Source organism: Balaenoptera acutorostrata, chromosome 11 (genome assembly GCF_949987535.1).
Source record: "Balaenoptera acutorostrata chromosome 11, mBalAcu1.1, whole genome shotgun sequence".
Classification (NCBI taxonomy): domain Eukaryota; kingdom Metazoa; phylum Chordata; class Mammalia; order Artiodactyla; family Balaenopteridae; genus Balaenoptera; species Balaenoptera acutorostrata.
In genome coordinates, this window is record NC_080074.1 from 99,714,977 (window position 1) to 99,739,316 (window position 24,340).

The 24,340-nt window shown below is 41.6% G+C and overlaps 1 protein-coding gene across 1 annotated transcript; it reads right to left on the reverse strand.

The window, feature by feature from the left end:
- Nucleotides 1-3,496: 3,496 nt before the first annotated feature.
- On the reverse strand, nucleotides 3,497-12,643 carry APOBEC1 (apolipoprotein B mRNA editing enzyme catalytic subunit 1). The gene is made up of 5 exons (XM_007196121.2): nucleotides 12,539-12,643; nucleotides 8,904-8,931; nucleotides 6,678-7,075; nucleotides 5,511-5,629; nucleotides 3,497-5,064 (listed from the first exon to the last, which is right to left on the reverse strand). The coding sequence occupies exons 1-5, from the start codon at nucleotides 12,552-12,554 to the stop codon at nucleotides 4,915-4,917; spliced, it is 711 nt and encodes a 236-aa protein (XP_007196183.2). The 5' UTR covers nucleotides 12,555-12,643; the 3' UTR covers nucleotides 3,497-4,914.
- Nucleotides 12,644-24,340: the final 11,697 nt, after the last annotated feature.

Genomic DNA, 24,340 nt, shown 5'->3' on the forward strand with positions numbered 1-24,340 from the left:
TTCCCTGGTGGCGCAGTGGTTAAGACTCCCCATTCCCAATGCAGGGGACCCGGGGTTTGATCCCTCAATCCCTGGTCAGTGAACTAGATCCCACATGCATGCCACAACTAAGGAGCCGGTGAGCCGCAACTAAGGAGCCCACCTGCCACAACTAAGGAGCCTGCCTGCCACAACTAAGAGCCGGTGCAACCAAATAAATAAATAAATATTAAAGAACCACTCTGCTAAGTCACTCCCAAATTCCTGATGCAGAAACTGTGAGATAATAAATGTGTCTTGAGTAAGCCACTAGGTTTTGGGGTGATTTGTTATACACCAATAGATAACTAATTCAATAGAGAGAAATGGAAGTTTCTGGCTTCAATCTTCCTTTTCCTTAAGCCATAATCATGCAGATTTTATAGATGTGTAAATTTTTTTAAATTTATTTTTATTTATTTATTTTTGGCTGCTTTGGGTCTTCGTTGCTGCGCACAGGCTTTTCTCTGGTTGCGGCGAGCGGTGTTTACACTTCGTTGTGGTGCACGGACTTCTCACTGTGGTGGCTTCTCTCGTTGCTGAGCACGGGCTCTAGGCGTGCAGGCTTCAGTAGTTGTGGCACACGGGCTCAGTAGTTGTGGCTCACAGGCTCTAGAGCACAGGCTCAGTAGTTGTGGCGCATGGGCTTAGTCGCTCCGCGGCATGTGGGACCTTCCTGGACCAGGGCTCGAACCAGCGTCCCCTGAATTGGCAGACGGATTCTTAACCACTGCACCACAGGGAAGCCCTAGATGTGTAAACTTAAGGCTCAGGCAAGTTAATATACTCATTCACGTTTACAGCGTTTAAATGACAGTGCTATGAACATTTTGGGGTTTTCTGACATGCAGACAGTGTTCTTTGTACTCTCTCATGTTACCTTTAATACCTACAAATAATTTATTTTTTGATAATTGACTGCTATAGACGACAGGTCCTCTATTAGCCACTAACCTAGGCACTGTTGATATAAAGGTGGATGAGGCAAATTCAGTGGATTCAGTATGAAGCAGAACTGGGAGATGATAGAATAGTACAGGGATCATTTTGATGAGAGTTGTGGATGTGAGAAGGCTCAGAAGAACAGAAAGTAAAAGCATCAGAAGTATTTTGGCAAGAGAGGAGTTTCAATATTGAGAAAATGTATATCTACCTCCGAGATTAGTCAAGGGTCAAACCAGATTTATCTTTCTTCTAGAAATATAGTGATCATAGGCATATAATTATTTAATGTTGTCTATTTATTTCAAATTTTAGGTCCTTCCTATATTGTCCCATAATTTTATCATGTAGTTCTTACGTTGCTTATCATTCACATTTTTATGACTTATCCATACCAACTTCCCAAATCATAAATTTAATAGTCAAATTAGTAAAAACTTTTAAAGCAAGAATAAAATGACAAAAGGTAAGGGATTGGGGTGCCGAGCTTGGAGGAATACATTCCATATGAGACAAAGCAACAGATGTAGTATATGAAACTTGGCTCTCAGCCTCCTGAGAACTAAAACAAAGGAGTCTTCACATAGCACAGGGAGACTGGCTTGATGCTCTGTGACCACCTAGAGGGGTGGGATAGGGAGGGTGGGAGGGAGACGCAAGAGGGAGGGGATATGGGGATATATGTATATGTATAGCTGATTCACTTTGTTATACAGCAGAAACTAACACACCATTGTAAAGCAATTATGCTCCAATAAAGATGTAAAAAAAAAAAAAATTAATGGTTTGTGGGACTTCCTTGGTGGTCCAGTGGTTAAGACTCCGCGCTTCCAATGCAGGGGGCGCGGGTCGGGGAACAAAGACTTCACATGCCACATGGCCAAAAAAAAAAAAAGTAATGGTTTGCACTATTCTTTCTGTATAATAAAAGAAAATACATGTGAGAAACTGCATCCTGTCTTTGAAGGGTTTTTTTCCTAATATCCATTTTTTATAAGAATGAGTAAATGGTATCTTTCACAACAGTTGTTTTTATTTCTTTTCTTTTTTTTTTTTTTGGCCTTGCAGCAAGGCCCCCAGCAGCACAAAGCAGAGAGTCCATGGGGTCCTAACCACTGGACCACCAGGGAATTCCCATCACAGCAGTTTTTAAATATGCATAGACAGTCTTCAAACCGACATCTAATAAGGTGCCAGCCCCTACTTATGCCCCCCAGAGAAGACTGCCTTATCCCCATGCCAACCCAGGAAGGCAAGCCAGGCAAATGACTGACCAGCCTTAGGCCATTATGAAAAGCGATCATGTTTTGGTTACCAGCATATCCTGAATGCCAAGGAAAGGAAAACAAAAAAAAAGCACACTGCCTTTCAGTTTCATTTCTGCCGTGGTATTGCCTATCTGACCCTGGCCATAAGGTTTCTGTTTCCTAGTTTCCTCCTTGTACAGACACGTCATGTGTTCACCAAACCCCATTTCCTCTTCTTCCAGGGCACATGGCTAGACTGTGTTTTGTAGCCTCCCTTAAAGCTGGGTGGGGTCACTGGTCTGATTTTGGCTTAGAGGAGTCAGCTCAGAAGTGACGTTTGCCATTTCCAGTCCTTGATTCTAAAAAAAACCCCTTTCACACTGCTTTAACGCTTTCCTTCTCTGTGTGCCTCTGTCTCTCTCTCTCTCTCCTGTGGGCCTGCTGAGTGTAGAGAATTCAGCAGAGGACTCCAAGGCCATAGGAGATGGCGGAGTCACCAGATGGTAGAAAATGAGGTCCCTGAGTAACTGCAGGGAACAAAAACATTCCAGCCAAATGGCATTAGCCTTGCAACGGGAGTGAGAAATAACCCTTTTCTGTATTTAGATGCTACTTTGTCCTTTGTTTCCCTTTAGCGTCTTCTGAGAAATTGGCTCCATGTAATTATTTGTCCTGAAGTCACAGCAAATGTCCCTACAGGTCAAATCCAAAGACGGCCTCCGATGATTCTCATCTCCTGGGATTCAAATCCTTGTGTGGTTCCCCCCACCCAGCATTGAATTGTAGCTGGCCAGTGTGACCCAAGAACACTGCAGAAGAAATAGTGTACGATTCCAAGACATGGCAATTTCTGCCCTGGTCTGTCTTAGGCCACTTGCCCTGTAGGAAGCCAGCCACAAAGTCATGAGGACTTTTAAGCAGCCCTGTGCAGAGGCCTACATGATGAAAAACTGAGACTTCGCACTATCCACGGGTGCCCACTCGCAGCCACGTGTGTGTGCCACCTGGGAAGCACATTCTGTAGCCTCTGTCAAGGCTGGAGATGACTGCAGTCCTGGCTGACAGCTTGGCAGCAACCTCCTAAGATATCCTGAGACACCAACACACTAAGTGACTCCTGAATTCCTGACCCAGAGAAACTGTGACATAGTAAATATTTATTGTTGTTTTAAGCCTGCAAAGTAGTGGGGTAATTTGTGATACAGCATTAGACAACACTATCTGTGATACTGTTATTTGTGAAAATTTCTATACTCTTTTGTTTTAATCTCTTTTTTCCCCCCAGTATTACTGAACATAATTGAGATATAACATTGTGTAAGTTTTTTTTTTATTAATTAATTTATTTGCTTTTATTTTGGGCTGTGTTGGGTCTTCGCTGCAATGCGTGGGCTTCTCATCATCATGGCTTCTCTTGTTGCAGAGCACGGGCTCTAGGCGCGTGGGCTTCAGTAGTTGTGGCCCACGGGCTTAGTTGCTCCGCAGCATGTGGAATCTTCCCAGACCAGGGATCGAACCTGTATCCCCTGCATTGGCAGGCGGATTCTTAACCACTGCACCACCAGGGAAGCCCAACTAAGTTAAGGTGTACAACGTAATGATTTGATATATGTATATATTGCAGAATGATTATTACAATAAGGTGAGTTAACACGTTCATCACCGCACAGACTTACACCTCTTTGTGTGTGGTAAGAACACTTAAGGACTACTCTTAGAAAATTTCAATTGTACAATTATAAACTATAATCATCATGCTGTACCTTATATCCCCAGAATTTGTTCATCTTAAAACTGAAAGTTTGTCCGGGAATTCCCTGGCGGTCCAGTGGTTAGGACTCTGCGCTCTCACTGCCTAGGGAGGGCCGGGTTTAATCCTTAGTCGGAGAACTAAGATCCCACCTGGCAACCACTAATCTTGTCTCTTTCCATGAGGTCAGTTTTTTTTTTTTTTTTTTTCTAAGAGTCCACATATTAGTGAGATCATATAGTATTTCTGTCTCTGACTTATTTCAAATAGCAAAATGCCTTCAAGTTTCTTCTAAGTTGTTGCAAAGGGCAGGACTTTCTTCTTTTTTATGGCTATATAATATTCCATTGTGTGTGTATATATGTATATATACCACATCTTCTTTATCCATTCATCTGCTGGTGGATACTTAGATTGTTTTCATGTCTTGGCTATTGTAAATAATGCTACAATGAACACAGAAGTGCAGATATTTCTTTGAGAAAATGATTTCATTTCCTTCAGATACATAAGGATTGCTGTGGTTGTTCAGGGTCTTCTGTTGTTCCATATGAAATTCAGGATTTTTCTTTCATTTCTGTAAAAAATGCCATTGGAATCTTGATAGGGACTGCATTGAATTTATAGATGGCTTTGTATAGTAGGGACATTTTAACAGTATTAATTCTTCCATCCATGACCATGGAATGTCTTTCCATTTATTTGTGTCTTCTTCAGTCTCTCTTGTAGATTCCAGTGTACAGATCTTTCACCTCCTCGGTTAAATTAATTCCTAAGTACTTTATCATTTTTCATGCTACTATAAATGGGATTTTTTAAAAAATTTCTTTTCCAGATAACATGTTGTTAGTGTATAGAAATGCAAACTTAAAATTTCTCAATTCTAATGGTACTCACTCTTTAGTGGGCCATCAGTTCCTGTTCATGAAACAGTATATACACAAGAAATCATTCTATTCATCTCCAAGTCACAGGAAGTTGTATCAGCCCTGTACCCAAAAGGATATGGGGTGGAATCATTTGGTAATGGCAATTTTGAGGAATAAGTCTGAACCAGGTCAGCTGATTCTGACATCTTCTTGAAATCTTTAAACAGGGAGGGAGACCCTGAAATAAAAAAGAAGTTAGGATAATATTTCATAAACATTTCAAAACATCATTTGAAAGACCACTGAACTACTTGCAAGAGAATACAAATGGGACACCTACATTCCTTCAATAAGATGACACACACCAATAAGGGAAAGAAGAATATGTGCAATTCGGTGTAACAAGTATGTGCTGTAACAACAACAGTAATGATGATGATGAAATCTAACTACTATGGAGTCCACATACATCTTAGACCAGCTTATCCGTTCCTTTCTCCCACTTATTTCCCACAAAGAGATTGTCTTGTTCTCACATTTTTAAAGATGTCAGGTAAATAACTAAATGTCAATATAAATGGCAAAGTGATGGTGAGAAGAGTATGTGTCAACATAATCAGGAGAGAAGTTTGAAGATGGATGCTTCTTTTTGCAGCAGAATCTTTTTCCCTTATAGTAACTTACTAGAATTATGCAGTGGAGTTCCAGTGCATACAGCCTCATCCACAGAGGGGGGTATCTTGGCCAGTGAGCTTCTTTCCCAGGTGGGTAGTTGACAAAATTCCTCCAGCAGTAATCATACTCTAAGGAAACACAAATCTTGGTTCACTCAACACATACAACAGAAAGTTAAAGAGAGCCCAACTTGGGACTTCCCTGGTGGCGAAGTGGTTGAGAATCCACCTGCCAATGCAGGGGACACAGGTTCAAGCCCTGATCCAGGAAGATCCCACATGCTGCAGAGCAACTAAGCCCGTGTGCCACAACTACTGAAGCCTGGGCTGCAGAGCCTGAGCTCTGCAACAAGAGAAGCCACCACAATAAGCCCACGCACCACAACAAAGAGTAGCCCCGCTTGCCGCAACTAGAGAAAGCCCGTGTGCAGCAACGAAGACCCAACAACAAAGACCCAATGCAGCCAAAAATAAATAAATAATAAATAAATTTAAAAAAAAATAAAAGAGAGCCCAACTTAAAAATAATAAAAATTATAATTATTATTATTATTAAATAATAATACTATGGGGCTTCCCTGGTGGCGCCGTGGTTAAGAATCCACCTGCCAATGCAGGAGACACGGGTTCAAGCCCTGGTCCGGGAAGATCCCACATGTCGTGGAGCAACTAAGCCCGTGAGCCACAACTACTGAGCTGGCGCGCCTAGAGCCCGTGCTCCGCAACAAGAGAAGCCACCACAATAAGAAGCCCGTGCACCGCAACGAAGAGTAGCCCCCACTCTCCGCAACTAGAGTAAGCCCGCACACAGCAACGAGGACCCACCACAGCCAAAAATAAATAAATAAATAAATAAATTTTTTTAAAAGTACCATATATAAAATCCCTCTGGCCTATTTACTGCTGGAGAAGGGCTAGACTCTTCCAGAATCCCTTAAAGGAACTCAGCAGTTCATTTGAAGATGGCACAGAGGCCATAGTGACAGGAGTGGGGAAAGGAGTCATATCTTTGATGCTTTCCTTGCTATGAATTTCAGACCTGGTCCTTTCTCCTGTTATCTTGGACTTTTACTTCTGAGACTTCTGGTCTGGGGTAATCAGTCTCCTGGCCTAGAAACATACCACCACCACCACAGTCTCTAATAAAGACTTAAGATTCCTGGTTTATTGTTTTCACCTGGGGGTCCCATAATCTGGAGAGTCACGCCACTGTGGATCAGGTCTCTGAGTCCTTGCCGGTTTTGCAGATCCATGTGCTGGAAAAGCCGTGCTACGTAAATAACCAGGGTCACTCTAGGATGTTGATTCAAAAATTCCCGAATAGCCTTGGAGCATTCCCAGCAGGGACTCCAGGACAAGAACCAGGTGATGCAGCAGCTGACGGATGGGGGAAAATGTCTTTCTGAAGTAATTTTTTCTATAAAATTGCATTCAACGTGCTTGGTGGTGTTCTTGCCCGAGTGTCGCCAGACCTTCTGCCTCTTGCCCCACTTGATTTCATAGAGCAGACAGGTCTCTTTACAGAGTTCTCGGGGGTCAAAGGAGACTTCAAATTCCCAGGGTTCAATTCTTCTCCTGAAATATAAAAAAGCACCCCTGTGTTGTTATGTCATCATTTGAGGGACCCTAGAAATAATTTCATCTTCTCCTTCTGGATCAGGCAGATCTAAAACATGACATCTCAGGGACTTCCCTGGTGGTCCAGTAGGTAAGACTCCGTGCTCCCAATGTAGGGGCCGGGGTTCAATCCCTGGTCAGGGAACTAGATCCCGCATGCATGCCGAAACTAAGAGCCCGCATGCCCCAACTAAAGATCCCGCGTGCCACAAATAAGACCCTTCACAGCCTAAATAAATAAATAAATAAATATTTAAAACATGACATCTCAGGAAACTTTTTTTTTTCTTTTCTGTATCTCAAAGTTATCTGGGGAGATCCGTTTGGATTATTAGAGTTTCTCTCACAAACATAGTGAAGAGATTTTTCCCAACTCATGTTATTTGGTTACCACTCTCTCTACCATTGCTTGGTGGTCTTGAATTCAGGTATAAGTGTGTCCTTGTTCCTCTTTTAAACTTTTCTCATTATATTCTAATCTTATTTTATTTTATTTCTTTTACTTTACTTATTTTTGGCCATGCTGTGCGGCTTGCAGGATCTTATTTCCCCAACCAGGGATTGAACCCAGGCCCTCGGCAGTGAAAGCGCCGAGTCCAAACCACTGGACCACCAGGGAATTCCCTCTAATCTTTCTATCTCACACTTAGAGGTGACCTGTCCCACTCATTAATCTTCATTATTCCTCAGTGGACTCTAGCTAGATTTTTTTCAGGTGTGGAAGCCTCAAATTGCCAAGAGGATTCTATTACCAACTCTGATAAGAGACTAATTTAGCCTCAGGATTCTTCCACATTCAATTCTGTATACTATTTCCTCATAAGAAAGAAATTCAAATTTCTCTCAAGGGCATCTTTAGATACCCACCCTCATTGCGGGTCAAAGCTGTGACTCAGAATTATGCTGAGGACTCTTCTTTGCAATATGGTTGAGTCATAAGTTTATTACATCCTCATATTTTCCACTCATTCCTAAAGAATCACTTTGTTTATTATGTAAATCAATCCTTCCACCCATCATGAGATAATATGTTCCCTGACAAAAGTCTCCCTGTTATAAAAATAGGTCTAGGCGCCAGGGAGGCAAGACCCAGCCTCCCCAGATGCCTTTACTTGTTTTTGTTTTTTTTTTGAAAACTGTGCAAAATGTTCATTTATTATGTCCATCATTCTACAAACATTTATTGAGAATCTAGTATATGCTCTGCTATGTGTTCTAGAACCTGGGGATACAGCCATGAACAAAATAAAACCAATCTCTGCTCTCCTGGAGCTTCAAAAAAAAAAAAAAAATAGGTGTAGGGAATTCCCTGGTGGTCCAGTAGTTAGGACTCCGCGCTTCCACTGCTGGGGAGCTGGGTTCAATCTCTGGTCGGGGGACTTAGATCTCTGAAACCCAGGTGGTGTGGCCAAAAAAAAAAAAAAAAAATGTCTAGAAAATGGCATAGAGTATAGAATAAGAAGATGAAATCAAAGTGACAAATGAGTTCACTGGACTTTTCACTATTGCCTATGAAAACCTGTGATTTAAAGAGAGAAGAACAATAGTAAGACGATAACAGAACAAAGCTGGAAGGTAATTTTTTTCAACAGAAACCAAAAGCCATAGAGGAGCAAAGATATAGAAAGCAATAATAATCATAGAGAATAGAGTTAGAAAAGGCAAAAGAAAGAATGGGAGCATGGAATAAGGAAGGAACAATAAGGAAAGCTATAGTCTTCCAGCTCTTAAATATCCATCTATTCTTGGTTGAATTAAATGTACACTATGATAGTATAATTCTTACCTCGAGGTAGCATCTCCAGCTGAAGGACCTGTTGACCAACAGATGATCATGTCAGATAACACCCATATACGAATTGAATTACTAAGAAAAAATGCTCTATTCTTCAAACCCACAAACCGTATCAGAAAATGCAGTTAAAAGATTTTCTCCTGGGACTTCCCTGGCGGTCCCGTGGTTAAGACTCCCCACTTGTTTCCACTGCAGGGGGTGAGGGTTGGATCCCTGGTTGGGGAACTAAGATCCCTCAAGCTACGTGGGCCAAAAAAAAAAAAAAAAAATCTCTCCTGCATTAATTGGATTGGACAAGGTCATTGCATCAAGAAAAGCAAGATTTTTAAGGGCTCTACTGAAATTTATTTGCCCAATATCAAACCAGGTAATCCTCTTGAAGGCTCCAAAAAGAAAGGGGGAAAGTCACCCTTCAGAGGATCTTAGGTGTAAATTATATGCCCCCATAGAATCCTGTACTTCCTTCCTCATAGCAATGATCATGTTGTATTATGATTGCTTAATTACATGCCTATAGTAACACATGTGTAAATTATGTGAGATATGGATTATACATATCTTGTTTCAGACCCTATCACACTGCCTGAAACATGTTGGTTAGCAATAGATACCTATTGAACAAATGAATGAAATTCACCACTATCCACTACAGATTATTAACAATACTCTGCAGAGGAACTGGATCTCTCATACGTTGCTGGTGGGAATACAAATTGGCATAGCCACTCTGGGAAACAGTTTGCAGCTTCTTAGAAAAAAATCTAAAAATGCAACTACCATGCAACCCAGCAATTGCCCTGCTGGGCACATGTCTCAGAGATAGGAAAACTTAGGTTCACACAAAAGCCTGTACACAAATGTTCATATCAGCTTTATTTGTAATATCAAAAACTGGAATGAGCTCAGATGTCCATGAAGTTTGAGACACTGAGTATAAGGTTCCCACCTGATACCCCTTCTCGGTGGGTCAAAGAGAGACACAAAATTCACTGCTCCCTCTGAGGGTGAAGTAGCTGCCCTGTCTCCCAGCCAAACCTTATCTCTGAGGAGCAATTTTTGAACCACAAGACCTTCAAAACAGAAGATGCCAAGGCTGTGTGTGTATGTGTGTGTGTGTGTGTGTGTGTGTGTGTGGTGAGGGGTCCAGATTGTGTCACTGAAGCATAACAATTATTTTGGTCTGAAGACATTTGAAAATAAACTCCCCTCCACACCCCCCAACCCCACAATCCCTTATTTTCCTACAGGCAGAGCCTCCCAAAAGAACTCAAAAGAAATCAATTGTCATAAATCCTGTCCTTCGGGGCAACCAGGGGAGATTGACTCTTACCAACTGAGACACCCACGCAGACATTGTCACGAACGAGTCACGAGTCTGTCTCCATCTCTTCTCCTAACGGCCCGTCTATCTTTCCTAAAAGTCATTTGTTTTCCCATTAGTGTTCTTCTCCCTCTCCACTTCTTCTATTAAGATGGTATATAAGCCATTTTAATTCTAACCGAAGTCCTTGAGTCACATTTTTGTGAATTCCTCTGTGTAATTTTGTCTTTTTTTTTTTTTTTTGCTAATCTGTCTTTTGTCGGTTTAATTTGCAGTGCCCCCTCCCAGAACAAAATCTAAGAGGGTAGAGGAAAAGATTTTCTTCCTAAACAATGTGTGTGTGTGTGTGTGTGTGTGTGTGTGTGTGTGTGATGTCTATTTGTGCATTTGTACTAAATGGAGAGACACTGTGTATGGTACACTTTCCTGTAGGTGGAAAATGGTTCTAGCTGGGGTGTGAGACCGAAAAGATAAATCAGCAAGATATATAGGAAAGAGGACAGAGTCAGTAAATACTATCCTAAGTGTAACATGAAGAATAAACCTCTCATCCTTAGAAGAATATGCAGGGAATCTGACATGAGATGGAGGAGAAAGGGGATGGCTAACACCTTGGAATGGGCACTTCTCAGACCTTACTTCAGATTGGGGCCTTTGGGACTTCCCTGGCGGTCCAGTGGTTAAGACTTTGCCTTTCAATGCAGGGGGTGAGAGTTCTTTCCCTGGTCAGGGAGCTAAGGTCCCACATGCCTCGCGGCCAAAAAAACAAAACGTAAAACAGAAGCAACATTGTAACAAATTCAATAAAGACTTTAGAAATTGTCCCCATCAAGGGACTTCCCTGGTGGCGCAGTGGTCAAGAATCAACCTGTCAAGGCAGGGGACACAGGTTTGAGCCCTGGTCCAGGAAGATCCCACATGCCGCCTAGCAACTAAGCCCGTGCGCCACAACTACTGAAGCCCGCGCGCCTAGAGCCCGTGCTCCTCAACAAGAGAAGCCTCCGCAATGAGAAGCCCGCACACCGCAACAAAGAGTAGCGCCCCCCTCGCCGCAACTAGAGAAAGCCCGCATGCAGCAACGAAGACCCAACGCAGTCAAAAATAAATAAGTAAGTAAACAAAACAAAACGAAAACAAAAAAAACCCCCAAATTGGGGCATTTGAACCAGCTGGTCTACTCAGCGGGGGCCTTGTAGAAACAGAGGCCATACCTATATGAGGAGGTGAACCAGCAGTGAGAACTTCAGAAAGAGAGATTGAGATACATTCTCAGTATCTACACATGTGGTGCCAGGCAAGAACACTAGCTACATGACTTGGGGTGGTTTGAGGGATAAAACATACCACCTTCAAGGGAAATTACCCAGATATTTCAATTAAATAAAGTCTTTACACTTTTCCCCAAAATACCAGTCACAAGAGAATTTTAATAGAGGGAAAATATAATGGAGAAAAAATATTGATTCTTGAAACCTGACTGACACCTGCATTTTGTCTTATCACATGATGCCCACACTCTTGCAATAGTCTTTTCACTGGCCTCCTTTCTTCCTGTCTTTTCTGCTTTCAGTCAAGAAGGCATCAGAATGAGAAGCCTGTGCACTGCAACGAAGACCCAATGCAGCCAAAAATAACTAACTAAATAAATTTATTAAAAACAAACAAACAAATTTGCTTTCTAATCTCACTGCAGATTGTTTCCAAAAACTCTTCTCTATCTTAACCAATTTATTCTTTATATTCCACACACAATCTTTGTAAATTCTCTTAAACTCTCAGTGTCAATCAACCTGGAATCTCCTCCTCTTTGCCAATTCAAATTCTGCTCTTTCAGGATCCAGTTCAAATCCCACCTCATCTGAAAATCATTACCTTCCACAACCTGAAGTGTTTTTCCTCTCCCACGAATTTTTCTAACATTAAGTAACGGAACCTTAACTTATCCATTAACTTGCCCTGGTGCTATCACTTCTGCTGTTATTTTAAACTTTTATTTAACAGTTGTATTTTTTTTACTTAATTTTTTATTATGGTGAAACAAGCATTGCTTTAGTGCCATCTGATCAAAATCATTTTTGGATGTGAACAGTTGGCATTAATAATAACAACAACAATAATAATAAATCCTGTTTAAGAATATTAATATATTAATAAATAGGAAAGTTGGAAAATGTCCAAGGATACAAACAGAAGCAGGACACATGCACACACACACACACACACACACGCGCGCGCGCGCAAGCACACACACAGAGTTTTTGCATCTTTCAAGAATATGTAGCTTTCAGGCCCCCGTCCATTTTACCTCTGTCAGAAGCCATGCTGCACTGTCATTGGACTTTTTCCTCTGGAGCTATATATTGTGCTAATTGCTGCTGCCAGCAACCTGCCCGAACATTGTTTCTGCAGGTGTGACCACTGCCACCTGTTTGGGCAGAGGATGACTCATTCCTGAGTCTCAGGCAGATACTGGGTATCTAGACTGCACAGACAGCAGATGAAGAGGGAAGTTGCTGGGGGTTGATAAGAAAGCCTATGATGCAGATAATTAATTCTGTAGCATAATTCATTGAGAACATCCAAATTTCAAAGTTCTTGCGTCATAACTCAGAATGCAGGAACACTTCCCTTTAAAGTTAAAGCAAGACTGACCCATCATTCTTTATTGGAAAAAAGAGAGGAAGAAGAAAGGGAAGAGAGAACTGGCCTGTTTCCGTGACTTGAATGTTTTCATTGTTACCTGGTGAAGACAGTGAGGCCTTGCCCTTTAGCTATTATTCATTTATTTCTAACTTCCCCTTACTTTGCTCTTTGCCCTAGATTCTGTTGGAAAGGGGAAGAGCACGATTAGAAGCAAAAGCAAAAGGACTTTGGTCTCTGAGTCAGGTAATTAGTGTACAAGTTTCGGGTGATTTCTCTTGCTTCTCGGAAGCTAAGGTAAAGGTTAAGCCCAGTCCACTTCCACTTTTTTTCTTCCTTGAGAAAATGAATACTATCCTCCCTATTGCCATTGTCTCCTGTTGCCTGAACCCTGAGTCAATCTCCTCCGGGTTTGAGCACACACACTCCCAGAACTGAGGTCGCTCTCAAGACCTAAGCCTCCCTCTAGGGTCTCAAATCTAGAGCCCCTGAACTCTGAGTCTCAAATTCAACGAACCCTACACCTGATCCCTAAATATAAGACTTTCCTTCATCATAAAATCAAGCTGGAGCCTGGACAAGATGAGGCAGTTGTTTGGAGTGGCAGGTGATACTGTTGAAGAAGGGGCAGAAGTGCCTCATCATAAGTAAAGGTCCTTCAGGGACTTCCCTAGTGGCACAGTGGTTAAGAATCTGCCTGCCGATGCAGGGGACACGGGTTCGATCCCTGGTCCAGGAAGATCTCATGCCGCGGAGCAACTAAGCCTGTGCGCCACAACTGCTGCGCTACAGCTACTGAAGCCCGCATGCCTAGAGCCCGTGCTCCGCAACAAGAGAAGCCACCGCAATGAGAAGCCCGCGCACCGCAACGAAGAGTAGCCTCTGCTCACTGCAACTAGAGAAAGTCTGCACAGCAACGAAGACCCAACGCAGCCAAAAATAAATAGATAGATAAATTTATTAAAAAAAAAAAAAAAGTCCTTCAGAAGCCAAGTGTTTCAGTGAGGCATGTGTGGTGGGTAGGATAACGGCCCCCCAAAGGTGTCCACCTTCGAATCCCTGGAACCTATAAATATGTTACCTTACAATAGCATAATGGACTTGCAGTTGTGATAAATGTGATTAAGTTAAGAATCTTGAGGTGAGAAGGTTATCCTGGATCATCTGGCTGGTCTCAATCTAGTCTCAAAGACCCTTATAAAAGGGAGGCAGAGTCAAAGTCAGAAAAGGACATGTGAAAAAGATGTGTCAGGGGTGAGGAGAAAAAAAAAAAAGAGAAGATGTGTGATGTGGTATTGGCTGAAGAGGGCCATGAGTCGAGGAATGAGGACAGCCTCTAAAAGCTGGACAAGGCAAGGAAATGATTCTTCCCTAGAGTCTCCTAGAAGAATGCTGCCCTTTTGACACCTTGATTTCAGCCCAGTGATACCCTATTTTGTGCTTCTGATTTCCAGAGCTGTGAGATAGATAAGTTACATGGTTTTACACCACTAAGTCTGTGGTCATTTGTTACAGTAGCAATAGGAAACTAATACAGCAAGACAGACTCTGGAGAGGCACATATGTAATAGGTAAGGCCGTATATAATTTGAGTTAGTTTCTACTAGAACTCCTACTGAATGCTTGATCCATCTTCTGTATTATTTTAGGAAATTCAGAACTAACACATGTGATAGACTGTCATGCATTCATCATGTGTAAGAGAGGTCGAAGATAATCAACTATAAAATGTAACTATTCAGTTTAGATCAGTGTCCTGTTCCTGTTATGCATTTTTTAAAATGCATACATATACCTTTGTATCCACTCCACAATCAAGATATTTAAGCTTCTCATCACCCAGAAAATTCCCCTGTGTCTGTTTGCAGTCCTTCCTCCTACTCCGTCCTAGGCAAACACTGATATTTCTGTCACTAAAGATTAGTTTAGACTGTTCTATAATATCATACAAATGGAATCATATAATGTGTAAGCTTTTATGTTTGCTTTTGTGAAATAAAATTCATATTTATGACAAGACAAGAAAAATTTAAACATAAAATTTCTTCTCTGTCCTTTGGCCTCCCCTCTTGCCCCACTGTGCATTGTGTATCCACCTTATGCATTGACCAAACCTCCCCCATCAGCAGGAATACCTGCTCAACCATAAACAGCAACATTCTCCTAGCATCAATAAGACAACTCCTTCAAAGATAACATTCCTTCCTGATGTTGTAAAGGATCACAAAACCCAGGCACGACAATGGTGCTTAAATCTGGATTAGGTAAACTGTCAATACCTCATTTAATGTACAGTCTTCTGTCTCAAAAAAGGTTACATAAACTGTATTTTGACTTCTTTTTTTTTTTTTTTTCTAGTGCCGAGTTGCCAGTGAGATCTTAATTCCCTGACCTGGGATAGAACCCATGCCCCCCAAACCCATGTCCCCCCCCGCAGTGGAAGCACGGAGTGTTAACCACTGGACTGCCAGGGAAATCCCAGACTGTGTCTTGACTTCTAACGGGTGGAAGTTCTCAGAGCTTTCTGAGATGCTCTTCTGGGTTAAAATCCTCGCATTTGCCTCAAATAAAATTTTGCAATTCTTTCTTAGATTGACTGATAAATTTTTCATCGACGCTTTTTTTGCTCAGCTATCCTGTGAAATTAATCTACATGATTAGGTGTATCAGTGGTTCATTTCTTTCTGTTGCTGAGTGGAATTCCATCATATGGGTATGCTACAATTTGTTTATTCATTTATCCTTTGGTGGACTTAGGGTTATTTTCCAATTTTAGGCTATTGTGAATAAAGATGATACGAACATTTGTGTACAATTCTTTGTGTAGGAGTTTCTTTTTTCTTCTCTTGGTCAAAGAACCTGGGAGTAGAATTGCTAGATCAAATAGGTAAGTGTGTATTTAACTTTTAAGAAAATGCTGGACAGTTATAACAGCTTACATTCCGATCAGGAGGAAATGAGTGTTCCAGTTGCTTGATATCCTTACCAACACTTGGTAATGTCAGCCTTTCTGGTTGCAGTAATTTCTGTGGGTATGTGGATTTTAATTTGTATTTTCCTGATGATTAATGATGTTGAGCATCTTTTCATGTGCTTGTTAGTTATTTATATATCTTCTTTTCTGAAGTCTGTTTGAGTATTTTGTCCATTTTTTAATTTTATTTTTGTCTCCTTACCGAGTTGTAAGAATTCTTTATATATTGTGGACACCATTCCTTTGTCATATCTTTATATATATTTTGCTAAGTTTCTGGCTTGACTTTTCATTTCCTTAATGGTGTCTTTTGAGGAACAGATGTTCTCAATTTTTATGAAGTTCAATTTATCAGTTTTCTTTTTATGGTTAGTGCTTCTTAGATCTTGTCTACAAAATCATTACCTACTCAAAGGACACGAAGATATTCTCCTATATTTTCTTCTAGTACTCATAGTTTTGGTTTTAGCTTTTCCATTAGGTCTGCAATCCATTTTTTTCTTAAAGGAACATTTATTTATTTATTTATTTTGGCTGCATTGGGTCTTCGTTGCTGCACATGGGCTTTCTCTAGTTGCAACGAGCGGGGGCTACTCTCCGTTGCTGTGCGCGGGCTTCTCATTGTGGTGGCTTCTCTTGTTGCGGAGCATGGGCTCTAGGCGTGCAGCCTTCAGTAGTTGTGGCACACGGGCTCAGTAGTTGTGGCTCACGGGCTCTAGAGCGCAGGCTCAGTAGTTGTGGCACTGGGCTTAGTTGCTCCGCAACATGTGGGATCTTCCCGGACCAGGGATCGAACCCTTGTCCCCTGTGTTGGCAGGTGGATTCTTAACCACTGCGCCACCAGAGAAGTCCTGCAATCCATTTTCTGAGCTTGTGGTGTGATGTAAGAGGGTTGGTTTTTGTCCATGTGGATATTATATTAATCAGCTAGGGCTGCCATAATCAAATCCCACAAACTGGGGGCTTAAACAATAAAAATTTACTTTCTCAGAGTTCTGGAGGCTAGAAGTTCAAGATCAAAGTTCCAACCAATTTGGTTTTTTGTGAGAACTTCCTGACTTGTAAACACTGCCTTTTTGCTGTGCACTCACCCGACCTTACCGTGTGTGTGTGTGTGTGTGTGTGTGTGTGTGTGTGTGTGTGTGTGTACCCTGCAGGGGCGGGGAGCTCTCTTCTGATGAGGACACTAAACCTATCAGATCAGGGCTCCACCCTCATGAGCTCATTTAAGTTTAATTACTGTCTCAGAGGCTCCCATTTCCAAATACAGCCACACTGGCTGTTAGGGCGTCAACATAACAATCAAGGGGTAACAAACATTCAGCCCGTAACAGATATCTATATCATTTTCCCCACATGGATAACTGGTTTTGGTAGCACCATTTGTTGAAAAGACTGTACTTTCCCTATTGAATTGCCTTGGCACCTTTATTGAAATCAGTTGATCACATATGTGTAAATTCATTTTTGAAATCTCTCATTCCATTGATCTATATGTCTATAATTATGTTTATATCACAGTTATAATTATTATAGATTAATAATGTCTTTTTATGTTGGGTTAAATAAAATATTATTATTATTGGGGTATAGTTGCTTTACAATGTTGTGTTAGTTTCTGCTGTACAGTGAAGTGAATCAGCTGTGTGTATACATATTTCCCCTCCCTCTTGGACCTCCCTCCCACACCCCCCCCCATCCCACCCACCTAGGTAGGTCATAATGGAGCACCGAGCTGAGCTCCCTGCGCTACACAGCAGGTTCCCACTAGCTATCTGTTTTACACATGGCAGTGCACATATGTCAATCCCAATAACCCAGTTCATCCCAATCCCCCCACCCCGGTGTCCACACATCCGTTCTCTACGTCTACATCTCTCTTCCTGCCCTGCAAAATCCGGTAGTATACATTCTGATTTCCCCAGATTGCTTTGGCTATATAAGTTCTAGTTTGTCATTGTCTACAAACATGCCTGCTGCGGTTTTGATTGGTACTGTGTTGAATTTATAGATCAACTTGAATAGAATTGAAACATTAAGACACTGTGTGTTCTAAATCTCAAACATGCTATATTCTTTCAGTTATTGAAGGATTGATTTCACTTAGCAATGTTTTGTGATATTCAGTGTGTGTACTGTATAGTTTATTAAATTTATCCCTTTATATTTCATGGTTTTAATTTGATTGTAAGTGGTATTGGTGTTTTGTTTTTTTGTTTTTGTTTTTTTTCCTAACCCTTCATTGATAGTATATAGAAACAGAATTGATTTTTGTATATTGACCGTGTAACTTTTGGGAAGAAATTTTCCTTTACTTTTTTTAGGTTCTTCTGGCTGGTCTAAGAATTACATTGACCTGAGACAGATAACAGAAGAAAATCAAACAAAGTTTGATAACATGTATACATGGGAGAGACCCAGGAAAACTGAGTAACCCGTCAAAATGGTTGAAGCCCTGACCTTAAATACCATCTTCAGCTAAAGACAAAAGAAGACATTGGGGGTAGTGGTTTGGGACCTCAAAGGGGAGGAAGGCAATTCACATGGAAATGAAAAAGCCAATGGTAAACAAATATTTGCTGGGCTGCCCAGAGACAATGGGACCCAGAGTGCACTCTGATCTCCAGGCCCTGCCGAGTTTCCCCACCACACTCAGCCCGTAGTCTTTGCAGAGATCTCTGGTGACAGCTCTATTCTGGGAACTGGCCCTTTATCTAAATTCTTTAGGCAGCTAAGGGGGAAGGTCAAAGTTTCTTCCTGAGTCTTTTGGGCCTTGATTGTTTTCAGCTTGAAATAATCCACATGCCAGAGTCGTTTTAGGGTGGCAAATTTTGCTCCCCTACATAACCAACCTGTGAACTTGCTAACTTCACTTATTTCTAATTTTTTTTTGTAGATTTCTTAGGCTTTTCCAAGGATTATGTTGTCTGTAAATAAAGACAATCTTACTTCTTTTCCAACATGTGTGTCTTTTTATTTCTTCTTTTTGCCTTCTCGGAATGGCTAAGGACACCAATAAAATGTTCAATAGAGAAGGTAAGGGACTTCCCTGGCGGCCCAGTGGTTAGGACTCCACGCTTCCACTGCAGGGGGCTCAGGTTCAATCCCTGGTTGGGGAACTAGGATCCCACAAGCATGGCCAAAAAAAGAGAGAGAAGGTAAGAGTGAATATCCTTGCCTTGTTCCTGATCAATTTGAAGATCTAATTGGCTTTATTAAAAGATTCAAAATTGGACAGCATCCCATCTAGCCAGTCAATAGAAAGGAGCTCCAAAGAGTTACAGAAAAGGAAAGATTTTTAAAAGCAGGGAGGGGGTGTGACAAAGAAATCATAAACAAACAAAAAGGGTTATTTCTGGCAAGGTTACCTTCCTTTGGGGGACAAAAGTGTCTATTAGGCAGATTACTTCACTGGTTCTGACAAGGAAATTCCAGACTGACCTGTTATGTTTACATTCCTGGGCAAGGTTGAAACTGCATTTAGCTTAGATAGCTCTCAAGTCTTGGTCTGATGATATGGGCTTAGCACTCGTGACTACATTTGGGGCTTATAGTTTCTTTTTCTAACAGGGGAAAGCATTCAGCTATTTTTTTTTTTTTTTGGCTGCGCCGTGTGGCTTGTGGGATCTTAGTTCCCTGACCAGGGATTGAAACTGGCAGTGAAAGCACCGAGTCCTAACCACTGGATAGTCAGGGAATTCCCTTCTCTTTTTATACTTTGAAGCATATGCAAGACCTCTACACAGAAATAAACCCACACATCTACAGTCAATTGATTGTATTTATTTTTTTAAATTTTTAATTGAGGCAAAAAAGTACGTAAGATAAAATTTACTATCTGAAGAGAAGAAATGGTCGCGGAGGGCAAAGGAATGAATACCTGGGTTATATAATAAGGAAAATGCAATATTAATAAACACCTCAGAAAAGGCTCAGAACAAGAGATAATAGTGTCTCTTAGCTCAATTATGCCAGGTATCTGAAAGGGTGAAGGTGCAAGTTTCCTGAGATCACTCCTGCTTTGGGGACCCTGACAAGATCTCCAGGGGAGGCCTGCAAACCTAAGTGGCCTCCCCCTGAGAGACATGTTCATATGATATGATAATGGACTGGACTAATTATTAATGACCAAATGGAACTTCGATAATGTGCCCGTAGTTTTGTTTTCTTTTAAATTAATTAATTAATTTTTGGCTGCGTTGGGTCTTCGTTGCTGCGCGCGGGCTTTTCTCTAGTTGCAGCGAGCGGCAGCTACTCTTCATTGCGGTACGCGAGCTTCTCATTGCGGTCGCTTCTCTTGTTGTGGAGGATGGGTTCTAGGCACGTGGGCTTCAGTAGTTGTGGCACGTGGCTCAGTAATTGTGGCTCACTGGCTCTAGAGCGCAGGCTCAGTAGTTGTGGTGCACGGGCTTAGTTGCTCCGCGGCATGTGGGATCTTCCGGGATCAGGGATCAAATCCGTGTCCCCTGCATTGGCAGGAGGATTCTTAACCACTTCGCAACCAGGGAAGTCCCTGCCCAGAGTTTTTGATTTGTATGATTGTTTTGCTGTAAGGAACCCAAGTTCTAAGGGGGTGGATATTGTAATATTTTGATTTATAATAAGAAATATATGTGTGGTCTTTCTCCCTGTTCCTGGCACAGAGATTCTAAAACCCTTGGAAAGATACAAGAGATGAGAGCTATAAAACTGTTCTTTATTACGTTGATAAGGGGGCTTTGGGAAGGTCACTAGGTAATCTAATGTTGTGGGCTAGATGCCAGGGGAATAAAGCACATGATTAGAAGTTTGGAACTTTCAGCCCTACCCCACCACTCCCTCTCCAGGGAGGGGAGAGGGGCTGGAGATTGAACCTGTAACCAATGGCCAGTGATTTAATCAATTATGCCTATGTGACGAAGCCTCCATAGAAACCCAAAAGGATTGGGTTCAGAGAGCTTCTGGGTTTATGGACAAGAACGCATCCACGTGCCGGGAGGGTGGCACACCCCAAACTCCATCCGGACAGAAGCTGCTGTGCTCAGGACCCTTGCAGACTTCACCCTATGTACCTCTTCATCTGCCTATTCATTTGCATCCTTTAATATCCTTTGTAATAAACTGATAATCTCTCTGGTTTCCTCAGTTCTGTGAGCCACTCTAGCAAATTAATCAAACATAAGGGGCAGGTGCTCGGAACTTTGGATTTATAGCCAGTTGGTGAGAACCTGAGGTTACAGCCTGGACTTGCTATTGGCATCTGAGGTGGGGGAAAGGGGCAGTCTTGTAGGACCATTATGATGTGATTTCTTTTATGTTATGATTCCTGCTTATCAAGGGTGAAACGTAGGAATTAAGCTATGTTAAACTATGTTAAGTTGTTCAAAATCGACTCACAGTGGCCAATGTAAACTTAGTTGTTTTGAAACGTCCACTATAGGACTGTCTTAGAGTGATGAACTGTTACTTTACATGAGAAATTTGTCAGGCAATTTATGTCACTGGAACAGAAGGAGAAACTGATGGAGACAAGACCCCTCCCAACAAGGGCGTAATTGTTGCTCCTTAGAAAGAGACCACTGAGCCAAGTGACTTGAAGGCCCTTCACTGGAGGCCCCGACTCCACGCTGCTGAGAGCTGATCCAGCTGTTCAGGATGCTGGCGGAGGCTCTGTTGGAGCAGAAGCAACTTCCTACTCACACGTGTCACGAGACTAGTTGCCAGACCGAGGATGCTGCGTGTGCTGACGCCTCCTTCTGGACTTCTCCTTGGAGTGGTTTCTTACTCCCTTCTCCGTTTTCCTTACTTTGACTAACCTGTGTCATGTGCTAATTGTGTGCAGTAAAACTGAGTGATTCATGCATTGAGTACTGGCTACATTTCTTATATCTCCAACTTACCTGGACTTACCCCTGGGCCTGTGACAGACAGGAACTTAACCCGTAGGATCTGATGTTGACTCCAGGTAGACAATGTCAGAACTGAATTGAATTGTAGGACACCCAGCTGGTGTCTACAGAGAACTGGAGTATTGCCTGGTGTGGGAAAACCTCTACACATCAGGTCACAGAAGTGTTCAGTATGAAACACTGAAACACACAAGTGTTTTTCCTTTATACCATCTTAACCATTTTCAAGTATACAGTTATTACATTCCAAGTGTACAGTTCACTAGTGTTAAGTATACTCACATTGTTGTGCCACAGAACTTTTTCATCTTGCAAAACTGAAACTCTGAAAACCACAACTCATGACTTTCTTCTCCCTCAGCTCTGAGCAACCATCATTCTACTTTCTGCTTCTATGAATTTGATTATTTTAGATATCACATTTAAGTGGAATCATACAGTATTTGTCATTCTGTGACTGGCTTACTTCACTTAGCATAATGTCCTCAAGTTTCATTCAAGTTGTAACGTGTGACAGGATTTGCTTCCTTTTTAAGGCTGAATAATATCCCATTGTATGTATTTAGTACATTTTATTTATCCATTCATCCACTGATGAACAAGTTGGTTGCTTTTGCCTTTTGGCTATTGTGAATAGTGCTCCTATGAACATGGGTGTGCAAAAGTCACTTTCAATCCCATGCCTGCTTACAATTCTTTTGCACATATACCCGGAAGTCAGATTGCTGGACCATATGATAATTCTATTTTAAGTTTTTTGAGGAATGTCCATACAGTTTTCCATATCAGCTGAGCCATGCAAGAGTTCCAATTTCTCCATAAACTCACCAAGACTTATTTTCTGTTGTTGTTGTTGTTTTAATAGTAGCTCTCTCGCAACGAATATGTGGTCAGCTGATTTTTAAGAAGGATGCCAAGACCATTCAAACTTGTAGAAGAAAACATAGGTGTAAATCTTCATGACTTTGAATTAGACAACAGTTTCTTAAATATGATACTTAAAGCACAAACAATAATGACAAAAAATTGATACATTGGATTCCATCAAAATTAAAAACTTTTGTGCTACAAAAAACACTATCTAGAAAGTGAAAAGACAGCTCACAGAATGGGAGAAAAATATTTGCAAGCTATATATCTGATAAGGGCTAGCGTCCCAATTATATAAAAAACTATTACAACTCAACAATAAACAGACAGGGGCTTCCCTGGTGGTGCAGTGGTTAAGAATCCGCCTGCCAATGCAGGGGACACAGGTTCAATCCTTGGTCTGGGAAGATCCCACATGCCGCGGAACAACTAAGTCCGTGCGCCACAACTACTGAGACTGCGCTCTAGAGCCCACGAGCCACAACTACTGAGCCTGCGTGCCACAATTACTGAAGCCCGCGCGCCTAGAGCCCGAGCTCCGCAACGAAGAGTAGCCCCAGCTTGCCGCAATTAGAGAAAAGCCCGCGTGCAGCAACAAAGACCCAACGCAGGCAAATATAAACAAATTTAAAAAAAAAAACAATAGGGCTTCCCTGGTGGCGCAGTGGTTGAGAATCTGCCTGCTAATGCAGGGGACACGGGTTCGAGCCCTGGCCTGGGAAGATCCCACATGCCGCAGAGCGGCTGGGCCCGTGAGCCACAACTGCTGAGCCTGCGCGTCTGGAGCCTGTGCTCCGCAACGAGAGAGGCCCGCGCATCGCGATGAAGAGTGGCCCCCGCTTGCCACAACTGGAGAAAGCCCTCGCACAGAAACGAAGACCCAACACAGCCAAAATCAATCAATCAATCAATCAATCAAACATACGCATCTGATTCAAGATCCTCATTAAAAAAAAAAAAAAAAAAAAAAACAAAACAATAAACAGACAAATAACCCAATTAAAATGGGTAAAGGATTTGATAGGCATTTCTCCACAGAAGATATACAGATAACCAATAAGCATATGAAAAGATGCTCAGCATCATTAATCATTAGGAAACTATAAGTCAAAACCACAATGAGATACAACTTCCTAACTGCTAGGATGGCTATAATAAAAAAAAAAAAATTGACAATTAAAAGTATTGGTGGGGGGAATTCCCTGGCGGTCCAGTAGTTAGAACTCTGAGCTTTCTCTGCCGAGGCTGTGGCTCCCAACCCTGATGGGGGAACTAAGATCCCACAAGCAGCATGGCATGGCCAAAAAAGAAAAAAAAATGTATTGGTGGGGATATGGAAAAATTGGAATTCTCACGCATTGCTGTTAGTAATATAAAATGTTGCAGCCACTCTGGAAACCAGATAGCTCCTCAAAACATTAAACACAGAGCAACCATATGATTTGGCAATTCTAAGAGAATTGAAAACATATATTCACACAAAATCTTGTACATGAATGTTCATAGTAGCATTATTCATAATAGACAAAAGTGGAAACAACTCAAATGTCCATCAACTGATAAACAGATAAATAAGTTGTCGGATGTCCACACAATGGGATAGTATTCAGCTATAAAAAGGATGAAGTACTGATACACGCTAAAACATAAATGAAATTTGAAGACATTATCCTCAGTGAAAGAACTCAGTCACAAAAGGCCACAGAGTGTATGATTCAATTTTTAAGAAATTTCC